The sequence below is a fragment of the Mastigoproctus giganteus genome, chromosome 2, assembly GCF_048544385.1.
Source record: "Mastigoproctus giganteus isolate SK-2022 chromosome 2, ASM4854438v1, whole genome shotgun sequence".
NCBI lineage: Eukaryota > Metazoa > Arthropoda > Arachnida > Uropygi > Thelyphonidae > Mastigoproctus > Mastigoproctus giganteus.
Genome location: NC_143576.1, coordinates 128,577,189 through 128,594,253, shown reverse-complemented (window position 1 = coordinate 128,594,253; position 17,065 = coordinate 128,577,189). Strand labels below are relative to the sequence as shown.

Sequence of the window (17,065 nt, the reverse complement as noted above, 5' to 3'; positions counted from 1 at the left end):
GGAGGGAAAAAAAATTAATTAATGATGCTGGAAATAATTTTAATTTAAGAATGGCTATTTGAAAAGAATTAATATTGACACACTAGTATGTCATACGAAAGATTAAGTTGTTTTTATTGAAATGTATGTATGTGTGTAGTGAGCATTATTGTGTATGCAGCAGTCATAAAACTAGGTTTGAAAACTATGTAGCAAATATCATTGTTTATGCAGCAGTGAGAAAACCAGGTTTACTACTTTAATGCATTGATCTTAGCTTACACAGTATAAGATTGATGCACTAAATAGCAAACCTAGTATATGCTCATTGATACATTCATAATGAGGCCATGCCATATATGTACAATAATTTCAAAAGATAATGAAATTAATGCAACAAATCCTGGATTGGTAGTTATCACAGGGCCCTGCCAAATTAAGGGTCCCAGGCATTTGTCTAACTTGTATAAATAAATTCAGGCACTAATTTAGCATTTCACTTTTTCATATTCATAGTGGATGGGATAGAAATTATGGTAAATAAAAAAACATAGAATTAGTGATTTGATCAAGTTAAATAGTTAATTGATAACTTATAAACTGACTTTTTTTTTTTTGTTCATTAACTGAATTTTCTAATAAATTTAATGTTTATTTAGCCCACACAGAAACTCACTTCCTGATATTCCTCTTACTCCTCGAGAACGTGAGATTTTAGAACAAACAAATTTTGCAGGAATAACCAAAATTAATAATAACCAGAGTCCTCTTCACCATTCTGCATCTTCTGATAGTATACTAAGTGCTGGTAGCCGTGGTACTATAGAATCTGAGTTACCACCACCAAAGCCACCTTTACCCACATCAAGAGATATTTCCTTAACTCCAAGGTATGTAATTTTTCTCTAGTACAAAGTTTTGAGACTCATATTGGTGTTTGGATTATGTGATGGCACATACCACCAAATCTGTATTGTGCAATCTAAAAAATGTGTATACAACACCATCGTTGTATACACATTTATTTTATTTTTATTTTTTTTTTCCTTTTGGATTTCAATAATCTTCATATAACTTTCAGTAATATAAAATAAAATAATAAAATACATTAGCTTTGAATCTGTTAATACTGCATCTTATTGATGTATTGAGTGTGGTAGTTTTGGATATGTGAAGATTAAAAATGAGGATGGATACATTTGCTTGTAAACAGTTGGAAAAGTAGATTTCAGAATTTTTATTGTTCTCTTGGAATTGTTAAGTCATTTTTCTTTTATACAGCTTTGATATTCTCTAATGAGATTAAATGGAATGAATAATGCTATATAGTTTCCAAGGTAAGTTGCAATGGACAAGATATACAGGATTGGTCAAAAGTTATTTTAATTTTGATGTGTAAGCAACAATTGGTGCATTTGTGGCCTTTGTTGTTAGTGTACCATTAAACTACAAGCAACATCTCCATCATTGAATACATGACTATAATTGTATTTACGATAGTATCATAAAGATCTATTCAAAAAGTATCCATTCTGTTTTGAACTTTGATATAGTGACAATGTGCAAACTTAGAGGATGGGGATCTTAAATAGCCTAATTGCTATATCATTTATTTGCTACATTATAATTCATTGCTATCTTATATTATTTGTAATCATCAAAAAATCAGTGTCCTTTCAGGATTTTTTTCAGTCTATGAAACAAAAAAAAAAACACATGAAGCCATTTTTATTTTTTTATTTAATTTAATTTAATTTTATTTTATTTTATTTGAAATAACTGCAGTTATTTCATGTTTGACCAAAAATTTCAGTAGAAGTAGGGATGAATGCAAAGCTGTGTTATCATAGTGGAGAAAACAGTGAAAACTTTGAACTCTCTCATAAAGGCACCTGATGACTTAAATGTAGAACTCTTTATTAATTGTTTGAACCTGCAGAGTGCATTCGGTAGACAATACCCTCATAGTTTAAAAAAAAAAAAAAATGCTCCAGATTGCAGATCACTTTCAAAACACTCTCTGCCCTATTTGAAGTGAGTGTCAGTCAAAAACTTATGTAAGGGGCCCCAAGTGATAGTGACAAGCGATTTTTCTTAGTTTTTTTATAGAGTGCTCTTACCAAAGAAAAATTTTTATTCATTTTCTAGTGACTTTTTCTTGTTTATTTACTTCTAGTGGTTCTGTGCTTTAAAGTTTTAAGTAAGAACACAGAAAGGAAAACAACCTTTCTTCATTTAGTATATATATGTTTATTACTAACAAACAACTAACTTCTACAACCACTTGGTCGCTGGTGGCACCGCTCCTACCTCCACATGGCGGGGTCAGTAACCTGGGAGAAGAAAGTCACTCTCCCAGGGTTCAAGGTCAGACATATCTAATGAAAACAACACCAACCAACCAACCTTAAAAGATTTTGAAGAGAAGCAGCAGAGTGTCCTAACCTACCGAAATTTTGGTGATACACTCTCAGTCCACTCAGCCTGTGGGAAAGTTATCACCATTTATGATACAAAAATATTTGGAGTCTATCGCAGGATCACTCAAAATGGTGAAGCGACTACAATCCGGAGACCCAGTAGAAACAGCCAACTCCAAACATTCTGAGTGGTTATTAAAGACAAAGACATTTGGTGGGCTGCAAATCTCTGTTTCTCCCCACAACCCTTAAATTCATTGAAAGGAGTGATTACAGAGTGGGATCTAATTGCAGTGTTTGAGGAGGAATTAGTTCAGGAACTGAGAAATCAGAAGGTAATAGTGCAAGGCACATAATGATTAAAAAAGATTGAAATCTCGTCCCAACGCATTCCATCATTTTAATTTTCAGCACTCCTGATTTGCCCTCCACAGTAAAAGCTGGCTATTTAAACTGCCAATTTCAGCCATACATTCTGAATCCTCTTCCTCGTTTTAAATGTCAGAAATATGGCCACTCCCAGCAGGCATGCAGAGGCGACACAATCTGTCCAATATGTGGATCGAAGGATCATACACAAGCAGATTGCTCAGCCACAACTCCAGTTTGTCCCAACTGCAAAGGAAGCCATCCTGCCTTTTCGAAATCATGTGATATGTGGAAAACCAGAAAGAAAATTCAAAAGTACAAAATTGAACATAAAGTGACATATCCTGAGGCACACAAACAAATTACGTTGACCATGCCTAGTCTGTCTTGTGCATCTCGCACCGGAAGCCATCTTTCAACTGCAGTTGAAACTGATGTATCAATGCCACTGAACACCTCACTGGCAAACTGGATTAAAGAAACCTCATGAGTTTCCAGAAAAGATTCTCTTATAATGAAAACCAGTAAAGCAACTAACACTCCAATTAATATCCCAACTGATACTCTAACCGCATCATATCACAGCAAAATATCAGAAACTACCAAAGACGGTAAGAAAATCGAATCGCCAACCAACAGTATGGAATTAGATGTACACTCCGATTATGAGGAACCTATGTTAGAACTTCGTGCGAATGACACTATGGATATTGGATGCCACTCTTTCCCTAAAAAAGAACGTAAAAAATGTCCAGCACACAAAAAGCAGTCTGATGAATCAACCTTAGCCAAACCTAAATAATGCATAACATCATACAATGGAACTGCATAGAACTAAGCAGTCATTCCAATGATATTAGGAATGGTAGATGGCTCTCTGTCTTCTAACTTCTCCACTAATGCTGATGTCCCCCAAGGTTCAGTTCTTTCCCCCACTCTTTTCCTCTTGTATATTAATGATCTTCTTCCATTGATTGGAAATCCTGTCCATAGTTTTGCTGATGATAGCACATTGCATTCCACCTTCCATTTTGAGAAACCTTACCCTGTTCAATCAGCTTCAACTTTAGCATTAGCGAGAGCACATAATGCAAGAAAGCAAGCTTATATAGCATCAGCCAAAAAAACACAAACACCCTTCTTTCACCCATCCACTCGCTCCAACTGTTTGTTTAGTTCTGCCTTGAATCTGTTTAAGCTATCAACTTCTACAACAGATGGAAGTTTGTTCCAGCAATCAACCACCCACTGGCTAAAGGCAAACTTCTGCACATGTATCCTACAACTATCTTTCCTCAATTTGAATTAATGCCATCTCAGGCAATTATTCTGAGCAAGAGGAAGAATGCCATCAGCATTGAGCATACTCAAACTATTCAAGGCTTTATACACCTCAATCAGATCACCTCACAGATGCCTAGTCTCCAGACACTGTAATTTGCAAAACCTAAGCCTTTCTTCATAAGAGCAACCCTTTGTTCCGTTCATTAATCTTGTTGCCCTTCTCTGTACTCGTTCCAACAGCTCTGCATCCTTCTTAAAATGAGGCCCCCAGACCTGTATACAGTACTCAAGGTGTGGCCAGACCATTGCCTTATACAAGGGGATAATCACCTCCTTATCCCTTCTAGAAAAAAAATGTATATCATTGATAAGACACCAGAGCTACTCTTGCAGACTGTCTGCACTGCTCAGAAAACTTCATATCTGCCTGCACAATTACCTCCAGGTCCTTTTCACTCTCTACCACTGTCAGTGTAGTGCCACACAGTTGATACGTTACTCTGGGGTTACTACTTCCCATATGCAGTACTTTTTGTTTCTCAATGTTAAAACTTCAGTTGCCATCTCTCAGCCCATCTGCTCAACTTTTCTAGATCCTGTTGCAGCAGCATACTGTCATTAGTGCCATTAACAACCCTGCCAACCTTCGTATCATCTGCAAACTTGGACATTAAGCCTGATATACCATCATCAGTATCATTGATGAATACAAAAAACAATGGACCCAACACTGAATCCTGGGGGGGGGGGACTCCACTAATAACATTAGTCCACGAAGAGCAGTGTCCATTGATTACCACTGTCTTTTTCCACTCAACCATCCCTTTATCCATAGCAGCAATTTGCCTCCAATGCCACACTGCTCCAATTTGTGCAGCAGTCTTCCATGTGCAACAGTATCAAAAGCCATTCTAAGATCCAAATATATGATGTCCAAATTATTCTTTGCATCCAGTTCCATTGTGACTACATCATAGTATCCAATCAAATTTGGTCAGGCAAGACTTCCCCTTAACAAAATCATGCTGTGTCCAAGCTATAACTGAAGTCTTGTCTAGATGATCCTGCAGTGCTTCTTTAACCAACGGCTCCATTAATTTCCCTGGAACAGAAGTTAAACTAACAGGTGTGTAATTACCTGTGTCTCCCTTTGATCCTCCTTTGTGGATTGGGATCACATTTGCACATCTCCAGTCCAAGGGTATCTCTCATGAATCCAAAGAAGCTCTCATGATTATGGCTAAGGGTTTGCTTACTTCCTTTGCCACCTCCTTTAGTATAACTGGATAGATTCCATCCACACCAGGTGTCTTTCTTATGTTTATCTTCAACAATTTCTCCTCCACTTCTCTCAGTTATTAGAAGATTATCTAGCTTACTGCCAGAGATTAATACACCTTTGGCATTCCTCTCCTTGAATAACTCCTCATGTGTGAATGTAGATGGAAAATATGCATTTAGTTCATTAGCTACCTGAGCAGGATCATCAACAGTTGAACCATTGATATCAAGTTTACCAATCTGATTCATCCCCTTCCTTACAGAGTTTACATAAGTAAAGAACTCTCTGCTGTTTTTCTTTGCATCCTTTGCCAAAGATTTCTCGTAATCTGCCTTTGCCTGCCTATCCTCCTTTCTGACTTGGTTACAGACCAGTTTATATCTATCATAGGCTTCTGTGTCACCTGTCTGGTGAGTATGGCCTTGGCACACCCAGGGTCCTTATCTGGATATCATCAATCATTATTTTTCTCTTTCTTGGTGATTCCCTTCTACTTCTGACTCTTGTTCTCTCTCTCTCTCTCTCTCTCTCTCTCTCTCTGTAACTTTTTTATTTATTTTTTTATTTTTTTGGCCAGTGCAGCATAAGCCTCGGGCTTCCTTGCACCCTATGGCTAATAATAATAATAATATGTATCCCATGCATTTTTCTTCTCTGCCACATGTCTGATTAGTTCATCTGACATCCATTTAGGCCTAAACCTTGAACAATATTTCTTAGTTGTTATGAAAAGCCTAGTAGCTTCTAAGATTGATTCTTTGAATGCTTCCCAATTTGAATTTTCTGTTGGTAACATCATTAGTTGGTCCCACCGTGTAGAATTTAAATACGGTCTCAGACCACCCTAGTCACCTTATGAAAGCAAAAGTTCTTCCCTTTACCCCTGATGGTATTTACCTCTTTGAGTAAATCCCACTTTAGCACACTGTGATCACTGCCACCTAGTGGTTCCTTTATCTGCAGATTCTTAATGCATGAAGAATCACTACTGATAATCAGATCTAGAGTATTACTCCCTCTAGTTGCCTCCCAAACATGCTGCTGTAGAAAACAATCATCCAGTAAATCCACAAAAGCTTTGCTAGTGTGTGAGTGATCAACCCACAAATTCCAGTCAATATCCAGGAAATTAAAATCCCCCATTATAAGACACTCTGATTTACTTGCCCACTCTATTTCTCTGCACAATTGCTCATTATACTCATCAGATTCATTAGCCCTATAATGCACACCTACTCATTTTTCCTTTCCCAGTGCTTATGTCACACCAAACAGACTCAACATTGCATTGTCCACCAGCATCAATTGGATTCACTTTAGATTTTATGTGTTTCTTAACTAACAGCATAACCCCTTCTCCCTTCCTGTCCTGTCTTTCCTTTCTGTACACATTGTGCTCCCCAAATTCCAATTCTGCACTGCGTATATCTGTGTGATACCACGTCTCTGATATCCGAACAATATCTGCCTTTAATGTCTTGACTAGCATTTCAAGCTCATCAAATTTATTAACTATACTCCTAGCATTGGTGTACATGCAAGTATACATCCACCTGTTTCTACTCTTAGTTACCCTGACACAGCCCATGTATTTACTTGTTCCACTCTGACTCTGAGCAGTCCTGGAAATCCCCATTGTCTTGCTTTCCAGGCAGCTGCTCAATTGCATTTCACTAGAAGCAGTGCAAGAATCACTTTCACCTCTACTGGCGGCTACTGTTAATCCATTAGTCCATGTAGCCCCCCCCCTCAAGCTAGCAGTTTTCTGATCCACCTAACTCTGCCTTGATAGCATCAACAAATATCCTTGCTCCTTTCTATTTAAGTGTATCCCATCCCTGTAGAAGCAGTCTCTCCTGTTAACAAGCACAGATATACTCCCTCTCATCATATACTCCCTCCTATCGTGTCTGGACAGAATTGCAGACACTTTCAAATTCAAACCTAACTCATGGCTTTTTTTTTTTTTTTTTTCAACATTGACCTGTACTTGTGAAGTAATTCCGCTGGTCTCCTACTCTTAATATCGTTAATGCTAACGTGTACAACAATATCACCCTTTGTGCCCTTAAAAGATGATATCTCCTCTACAACATCATCAATCTTTGACCCTGGTCCTGTTCCACCTATATCCTTTTTGCACGATAATATGTTCCCCATTTCCCTGACAATAGTCATCAATAACAACTAGTTCCTTTGGGACCAGCTCATTCTGCCCTGTGGATTTGCTGTGTTGCGTGATGTTCATGTGCAAGCTCAAGCATTGATTTGGGCAGCTGAGAGCTTGATGGGCCCCTCAGTTTAAATCCTTTGAAGAGATCTGCCCTCTGATTTATGACCTCAATTCAATTCCATAGGCATATGACTCCAGAAGACACTGTTGTCACTCAAAATTTTGCCAAATTTCTCAAATTATACGATCTACAGGCAAGATAGAAACTCAGTCTTCAGCATTTGGAGGAATAGCCATTCTTGTAAATTCTAATGTACCATCCAGACCAGTACAATTAAGAACCAATCTAGAAGCTGTGGCTGCTGGCATTGCAGTGGGTATTTCAGTTACTCTTGTTTCCATTTATATTCTGCCATCTCTACCAATTCTGCTTACAGAACTTGACAACCTCATTACTCAACTCCCAACTGCAGTTTCTTTTCGGTGACTTTATTGGACCCCATCCATTGTGGGGGTCCACTACAATGAAAAGCAAAGGCAAATTGATTGAGGAATTTATAAATAACAATGATCTTAATTTACTCAATACTGGATCTCCTACCTATATCCACCTACCTACAGGATCTACTTTTGCAATTGACTTGTCAGTTTGTTCACCATCCATCTTTCCAATTATGACGTGGTCGGTATTATCCGATCCCTTTAACAGCAATCACTTTCCAATCATTTGTTCAATACAAACAGTGGTAACTCAAAATCCTGATCAACAATTGAATTGGAAGTTTAATAAATCAAACTGGGATGATTATTCTTCCAAAATACTTTTAGAATTTACGTTCAGCAGAATCCAACTTACGTAACCAACTAGATTCTGACTGCGGCTAATGTTTTCATTGCAAAATCAAGACATATCACTTCCATTGAAATCACTGGTGGAATACAGAGTGCTTTAATGCCAAACAGGAGAAAATTCATGCTTGGAATAATTTTTGCATGTATCCTACTGCCAGTAACTTAATTGCTTATAAGAGACTTAAAGCAAAAGCAAGACAAATTAGACATAAAGCGAAATGTGACTCGTGGATTACCTTTGCCTCAACCATAACAAGAGACATTGACATATGGCTCATCTGGAGAAAGATACAGGCCCTAAATGGCAAATTTGTATGGCTTTCCTCTCCAATACTTCATTGGAAAGGGAAAGACTTATTTACCCCTGAAGAAGTTGCTAATGCATTAGCAGAATCTTTCTCCACAATCTCTGCTTCCTATACATCCTCTTTCTGAAACATTAAAGCAATTGCAGAACGGCATAAAATCAACTTCTTCACATGCTGCTCCTTCCCATACAATCAACCCTTTACATTCACAGAACTCAGTCATTACGTAGATCATCCAATTGTGCCGCAGGCCCAGATGGTATTCACTACATTATGCTGAAGCATTTACCTGAAAAGGACTTGCATACCTTGTTGATCTTCTATGAAAATGTCTCTCCTTCTTCCTAGCGGCATTCTTTTATTATTGCCTTACCAAAACCAGGCAAAGATCCTTCCCTAGTTCAAAATTATAGGCCCATGTCTCTCACGAGTTGCTTGTGTAAAATTTTCGAATGGATGGTTCATAGTAGGCTCACTTACATCCTGGTGTCACAGAATCTGCTGCCAGACCGTCAGTATGGCTTTTAAAAAAACAGATCAACCTTAGACATGCTCACCAAAGCTGAATTTCACATCTGTAATGGGTTTTGTCAGGAAACATCTAGTTATGGTCAACCTAGACCTTGAAAAGGCATTTGAAACTACCTGGCATCATGGTATTGTTATGGATATTTATCATCTGGGACTTAGGGGCCATTTGCTTGAAATAATTCAGAATTTCCTGCGATTGCATTCTTTTCAGGTCTGATATAAAAACATACTCTCTGCTTCTCACATTCAGGAAGAAGGAATCCCGCAGGGATCGATACTTAGTCCAACATTATTTGCAATCTGAGTTAGCACCATGACAAAAGATATCCCAAAAACTGTTGAAACATGTATGCAACCAATCTTACCATCTAATGGCAGCTCCAACTTGCCATAAACAAAATAGAATCCTGGACTTTGCGGAATGGTTATCGACTATCAGAAAAGAAATGTACTGCCACTCACTTTTGCAAGCGACGGGTTCTCCATCCTGATCCTAACCTGCAAATAAATAATACTCCAATTCCACTTACTATCGTTAGATTTCTTGGACTGACATTAGACAGCAAGCTGAACTTCCAAGCTCACATTACTCACTTAACAACTACATGTCTAAAGCACTTGAACATACTTCGATCAGTCCCGTCCGTGTCTTGGGGAGCTGATTGGTATACTTTAATGCATCTTTGCAGAACTTTAATCCGGTCTCGCTTAGATTATAGTTGCTCAGTATATGACTCTGCCAGAAGCACCACTTTACAATGTCTAAATGTGATCCACCACAGTGCTTTTAGGACTGCTTTGGGTGCTTTCAGGACTTCTCCAATCCAAAGTCTTTATATTGAAGTGCATGATCCTCCATTACATTTTCGTAGGAAAACATTACTACTACAGTACGCTTGCTAAGATCCAGAGTCTTCCATCACACCCCATTTGGGAGTATCTTTATAATACTTGGTGGGATTTTTTTCTATGAGAGCAAGCCAAATGAAAATAGACCTGCTTCACTCAGGATTAAAGATCTCGTTCAGCGTTGGAATATTGATTTCATTGATATTTTTCAGGACACAACTGTACCTGTTCTGCTTTGGACATACATTTCTGCCTCTTATGATGTATGCTTTCTTCATTAGGGAAAAAATGTCATACCTCCCTGCAATATCAGGCAATTGCACTCAGCTCGCTCTACTCTGAACTCCCAAGCCTATAAAATCTATACTGACTGATCGAAAACTGCCAGTACAGTAGGTACTGCTGCAGTGTTTCATTCATTTCTGTTACAGCCCCCTTGCCCTTAGTATGTAGTGTCTTCACAGCTGAATTATATGCCATCAAATTAGCACTTTGTAAAATTATTGAGATTTCCATCTCATCTGCCATAATTTACACCGACCCCTCAGTGCTATCTCTGCCATAAGGAAGAATTTCTCATCTTCTCATCCTATCTTGAAAGACATTCATTCCCAGCTAATCTCCTGCAGCGTGTTTAATCAATCAATTAATCAATCAATCAGTTTTTGCTGGCTCCCTGGCCATTCTGGCATTCCAGGAAATGAAAGTGCTGATCTTGCCGCTAAACATCCACAATTATATCTCCCTCACAACATCCTCAGGTTCCTTACAGTGACTATAAGCCTATCATTCAACTGATGTTACCAACAGCAAATTCTAAGTGAAAGCATTCAAGGAATTAATCGTGGAACCTATTAAAAGTTTCATACCTATTAAGAAATATTATTCAAGGTATATAATTGGTTTCATACCTATTAAGAAATATATATATAATTGGTTATCAAATGAACTAATGAGACACGTGACAGAGAAGAAAAATGCATGGGATGCATATAAATTATCAGACGACACAGAAGCCTATGGCAGATATAAGCTAGTCTGTAATCATGTCACAAAGGAGGTTAGGCAGGTGGAGGCAGATTACGAGAAATCTTTGGCAATGGAGGCTAAGAAAAACAGCAAGCATTTCTTTACTTATATAAACTCTAAAAGGAAGGGGATGAATCTGATTGGTCCACTTGATATTGCTGGTTCAACTGTTGATGATCCTGCTGAGATAGCAAACAAACAATGAGTATTTTGCATCTACATTCACCCATGAGGAGTTAAGGTTTGAAAATGCCATAAGATTATCAAATTGTAGCAGGGTGCTTAATGATTTTGTAATAACTGAGAGCAAAGTGGAGGAGAAATTGTTGAAGTTAAACATAAGAAAGGCGGCAAAGCAACTAAACAAACGGTTAGCCATAATTATGAGAGCATCGGACTCAGGGGAAGTCCCCATGGACTGGAGATGTGCAAATGTATCCCCAATTCACAAAGGGGGATCGAAGGGTGACACAAGTAATTACAGACCAGTTAGTTTAACTTCTGTTCTGGGTAAAATAATGGAGTCTGGTTAAGGATGCATTGCAGGATCATCTAGACATGACTGCAGCAATAATTCAGACATAGCATGGGTTTGTTAAGGGAAAGTCTTGTCTGACAAATTTGATAGGATATTATGATGTTGTTACAAAGGAACTGGATGCAAAAAATAATTTTGATATCATATACTTCGATTTCAGGAAAGCTTTTGACACTGTTGTGCATGGAAGACTACTGTACAAATTGGAGCAGAATGGTATTAAGGGTAAGTTGCTACAATGGATAAAAGGATGGTTGAGTGGGAGAAGACAGAGGGTGGTAATCAGTGGGTGCTGCTCTTCGTGGACTAATGTTATTAGTGGAGTCCCACAGGGTTCGGTGTTGGATCCACTGTTGTTTTGTATATTTCTCAATGATATTGATGAAGGTATATCAGGCTTAATGTCGAAGTTTGCAGATTATACAAAGGTTGGCAGGGTTGTTAATGACAGTAAATGGCAGTGTGTTACTGCAACAGGATCTAGAAAATTTGGGCAGATGGGCTGAGAAGTGGCAACTGAAGTTTAACCTTGACAAATGCAAAGTACTGCATATGGGTAGAAATAATCCCAGAGAAATGTGCCAACTGTGTGGTACTACACTTAAGGTGGTAGAAAATGAAAAAGACCTGGGAGTAATTGTGCAGTCAGATATGAACTTTTCTGAGAAATGCAGACAGGCTGTCATGGAAGGTCATGGGGTTTTGTCAATAATATATAGGAATTTTGCTAGCAGGGAAAAGGAGGTGATTGTCCCTCTGTATAAGGCAATGGTCAGGCCACGCCTTGAGTACTGCGTACAGGTCTTGGAGGCCTCATTTTAGGAAGGATGTAGATTTGCTTGAGCGTGTACAGAGAAGGGCAACAAGATTGGTGAGGGGAATGAAGGGATCCTCTTACCAAGAGAGGCTTAAGTTCTGCAAATTGTAATGGCTGGAGACTAGGCACCTGTGTGGTGATCTGATTGAGGTGTATAAGGCCTTGAATGGGTTGAGCACACTGAATTCTGAAGCGATTCTTCCACTTGTTCAGATTACGAACCTAAGGAGGCATATTTTCAAATTAAGGAAAGACAGTTGTAGAATAGATGTGTGGAAATTTGCCTTTAGCCAGCGGGTGGTTAATTGCTGGAACAAACTTCCATCTGTTGTTGCGGAAGTGGATAGGTTAAATAAATTTAAGGAGGAACTGGACAAACATTTAGAGGGAATGGTTGTGTGAAATTTTTTTTTTTTTGCCTGATGCTGCATAAGCTCATACACTTGCTTTCTTGCATCACATGCCACTGCTACTACTATTCGCAAAGCATGCTACAACAACTGGTCACAGATCTGGAAAAGTAACTCCAAAAATAAACTTTACCAAATAAAGCAAGAACCAGAACTGTGGCGCTCTGGCTTCTGAAGAAACAGACGAGAGGAAGTGATATTGGGAAGACCCAGAATTGGACATACTCATCTCTTCCTATTCATCATATAAGCAACAGAACTCCAATATGCCACCTGGGCAAATATGCCCATGTGCACCAAAGTCTAAACATTTTTTTGTATCTTACTATTCATTAAATTTTTAATGATCTATCATCACTGTGATATTTAAACCAAATTATCTTTTAATCATTCTGTTGATTAGATGACTTACAAGTTTTTTTACGGTCTTTAGCCTATCATCACATGGAATAAATTAATATTCCATGTGACTTCAGTTTCCGTCCCTTCCTCGAGGAGGAAGACCTACTCGTTCAGAAGATTAAAAACTCTAAAAATTTATACTTTTTAGCTGTCTGACTTTCAAAACTGGTCTCACACTGAGTCTCTTCCCAAATCATTAACTATATACAATATTTACATAACAGTCACATCGTCAATCTCACGACAATCACCACAGCACACTCTCAGGCTATGCATCCATGTCTACTGTCGACAGAACTCTTCACTACTCATAATCAGTTCGTTTTTGATTTAGTTCCTTTGCCCTCTTATGTTCGGGACATACTCTATCTACTGTTGTATGTTCACTGGGCAATTTCTTCCGCCAGCAATTTACGCAGCGAGGAACTTTCTCCTTATTCGAACAATCTTTATAAGAGTGACCTTCTGCCGAACAGTAGCCACAATATGCCCCACCTTTACAAAACTTGGCAATGTGGCCATATGCCATACATCTATAGCACTGTGTAACTGTGACTATGTCGCAAACTCGACAAGCAGACCAGTGGACAAACACTCTTCCTGCATTCACTAATTGCTTGTGAATAGAACCATCTACCTGAAGAATCCAATTGTTTTAAATTTTTATTCTTGGCTTTATTTACGGAAATAACTATTAAACTTTCCTGAAATAGTTTTTGATCCACTCCGTAATCTTTCAAATTCTTCAGCCATAATTGTTCTAATAATTCATTTTTGTCCACTTCCTGCTCTACATCATATATTAGAACCTTTGGATTCTGCTTCCTTACCTTGCCAACACTTAACTTCAATTCTTTAAACTTTGCACATTGCATTAATTCATCAATATCCTTATCTGTCTCCACTTCAATTACAACTTTCTTATCTCTCACAGCTTTAAGATTACGGACTTTAACATTTTGCAAGACTGGTCTTACCTTTTTAATCAAATCTATCTTCACTACTCTTGTAATTTCCATTTTTTGTTGTAATTATTTCAACTTTGGGCTTATTTAACCCACCTGCCTTCACAACAGTTGCATATTCTTTTGGGACTGAGTCCTTTAAAGCCAATTCTTGAATATCTTTCTTATCAGCTTTACACACTTGAACTTCTGTCTCGAGCTCTATGATCGCCATCTCGAGCTCATCCCAAATCTCAAGAATCTTGGCAGATACCTTGCCAGATATTCTATTTTCACTCTGTAGTAAAATTTGTCTCAATCTACTCCTTGCATTAACCACTTTATCTAGACCTATCAATCTTGAAGCATCAGGTCCCTCATCACTTTCAGTGATAGAACTTAAAACTATCTTCATGTTCTTCATCACTTTACGCTTCTTTTCTGGAGACATCTTGGATTTTAATGCAAACTCTTCTTCATTAGAAAGTTGTTGACCACTCTTAGCCTTCTTTACCTTAGTTTTCTTCTTTTCTTGCTTCCTTTTCTTAGGAGCAGAATCCTTTGACTTTTCTTTACTATTTTCAACTAAGCCTTTTTGTTGTTTCACCTCATCAAAAACCATTTGTTCTACTTCAGTTAGTCTCACTTCATCAGCCTCATACTCCGAGCTTCTGCTCTCTGAGTCGGAAGATTCATTCTGAGACTCAATCTCCACTTCAATTCTTCCTTTGGGAACAAAGCCAGTGTTCGACCTTTTCTCAGACTTTTAAAAATTTTTAAAAGGCAATATTCGCCAACTATTTACAAAATTATAGAGTCAGATGGCCAATATAACGACCCGTACTCAATCCAAAAAACTTTAACTCAACAAGAAATCGAAAATCTATCCGAAATCAAAATTTAAAAACTCCCTCACTCAAGTGAAATGAGTGAGGGTCCCAGAAGCCTTTAAATTAACTTGAGGGCACGGAAATGCAAAATTAACTTCTGATAAAACTCTGCCTCACCTACCTCAGACACCCGTTCAGCCGATTAGGGGAAACCCCTAACCGCCCACCCCAGACGTCGAGGTCGTATGGCTAATCAGTTGCAAACTTGTGCAACAACAGAGAACTTATAACAGGTAACAATCCATAAAAATTTAATTTTAACCAAAATCAAAAAGTCACACAATCACGATTGACCACCAAATTACAGTTTCCCCAAGATTAGCCCCTGGGGCCATCTCTTCCTGTTATAGGGAAAAAACCAACCTCAGTGCTCATCCTGTCATGCACAACTTAGTCTGTCATTTTTTGATTGATTGTCCCTTACATTCAGCCATCTGGTCAAACACTTTTCAATCACTCTCCATGTTGAATATAACACCTGATTTATTTCATTTCTTAGGAAATGAAGCAAATATTGAAAAACTTTTATTGTATCTAAAACATATTGGTTTGTACAGAGCATATGATTTAACATCTATAACTATATGTTGCCTGTAAATAAACAATGAACAGACACAATTTGGCCTTAATAGCCCTTGTGTCGTTAAGCTCAATACTAACAACAACAACAACAACTTATGTAAGGCCCATTGCAGAATCCCCATATGCCATTTTAAGAAGATTAAAATGGCATATGGGGATTTGCATTTTTTCAATTTCAAGCAAAATATAACACACACATTTAGTGCACACTGACATTTTGAAATATGAATTGAAAAAATGCAAATAAGGCAATGTCCCAAATGAAAAAATGTCCCAACCCTGAATAACAAGCATAATCTGGTTGCATTTTTGAAACGACTCCCTGAAACATTAATGTTTTATAATAATTCAAAGTTTAATATGATTATAAACAGTATTCTTATCGGCACCAAATGGACAAGATATGTAACTTAATTTTAAAGTAGTAAAATAAAGTCTGCTTATAAAGAAAAGAATAATAGGAAAAGAGGAAAATGCTTTTGGTTTTTAATGTTTTTCTTCCTTTCCTATTATTCTCTTTCTATATAAGCAGACTACTTTAAAATTAAGTCACATTTCCTGTCTGATCAGTGATTACAAAAATATTTTTTGTATTTCACTCCCGACTTATTCATAAAGGCCATTATAGTCTTGGAAGCTACTAGGCTTTACATACCAACTAAGAAATATTGTTCAAGGTTTAGGCCAAAATGGATGTCAGATGAACTAATGAGGCATATGGCAGAGAAGAAAAATGCATGGGATACTTACAAATTAACACATGACACAGAAGCCTATGATAGATACAAGTTGATATGCAACCAAGTTACAAAGGAGGTTAGGCAGGCGATGGCAGATTACGAGAAATCCTTGGCAAGGGATGCAAAGAAAAACAGCAAAGAGTTCTTTACTTATGTAAACTCTAGAAGGAAGGGGATGAATCAGATTGGTCCACTTGATATTGATGGGTCAACTGTTGATGATCCTGCTCAGGTAGCTAACAAACTAAATGAATATTTTGCATCGACATTCACACATGAGGAGTTATTCAGCAAGGGGAATGCCAGAGGTGTATTCAACTCTAGCAGTAAGCTACAGAATCTCGAAATAACTGGGAGTAAAGTGGAGGAGAAACTGTTGAAGATAAACATAAGAAAGGCACCCGGGGTGGATGGGATCTATTCAGTTATATTAAAGGAGGCAGCAAAGGAAATAAGCAAACCCTTAGCCATAATTATGAGAGCTTCCTTGGACTCAGGGGAGGTACCCATAGACTGGAAATGTGCAAATGTGACCCCAATTCACAAAGGAGGATCAAAGGCTGACACAAGTAATTATAGACCTGTGAGCTTAACTTCTGTTCCAGGAAAATTAATGGAGGCACTGGTTAAAGAAGCACTGCAGGATCATTTAGACAAGACTTCAGT

General features: G+C 37.9%; 1 protein-coding gene across 3 annotated transcripts in view; it reads left to right on the top strand.

The window, feature by feature from the left end:
* The window catches only part of C3G (C3G guanyl-nucleotide exchange factor), a 410,407-nt gene that overhangs the window by 188,306 nt on the left and 205,036 nt on the right, over positions 1 to 17,065 (top strand). For all 3 annotated transcript variants that reach the window (XM_090368667.1, XM_090368668.1, XM_090368669.1), the window contains exon 6: positions 639 to 869. In XM_090368667.1, the coding sequence (XP_090224793.1) occupies positions 639 to 869 (231 nt within the window). The remainder of the gene's footprint in view (positions 1 to 638; positions 870 to 17,065) is intronic.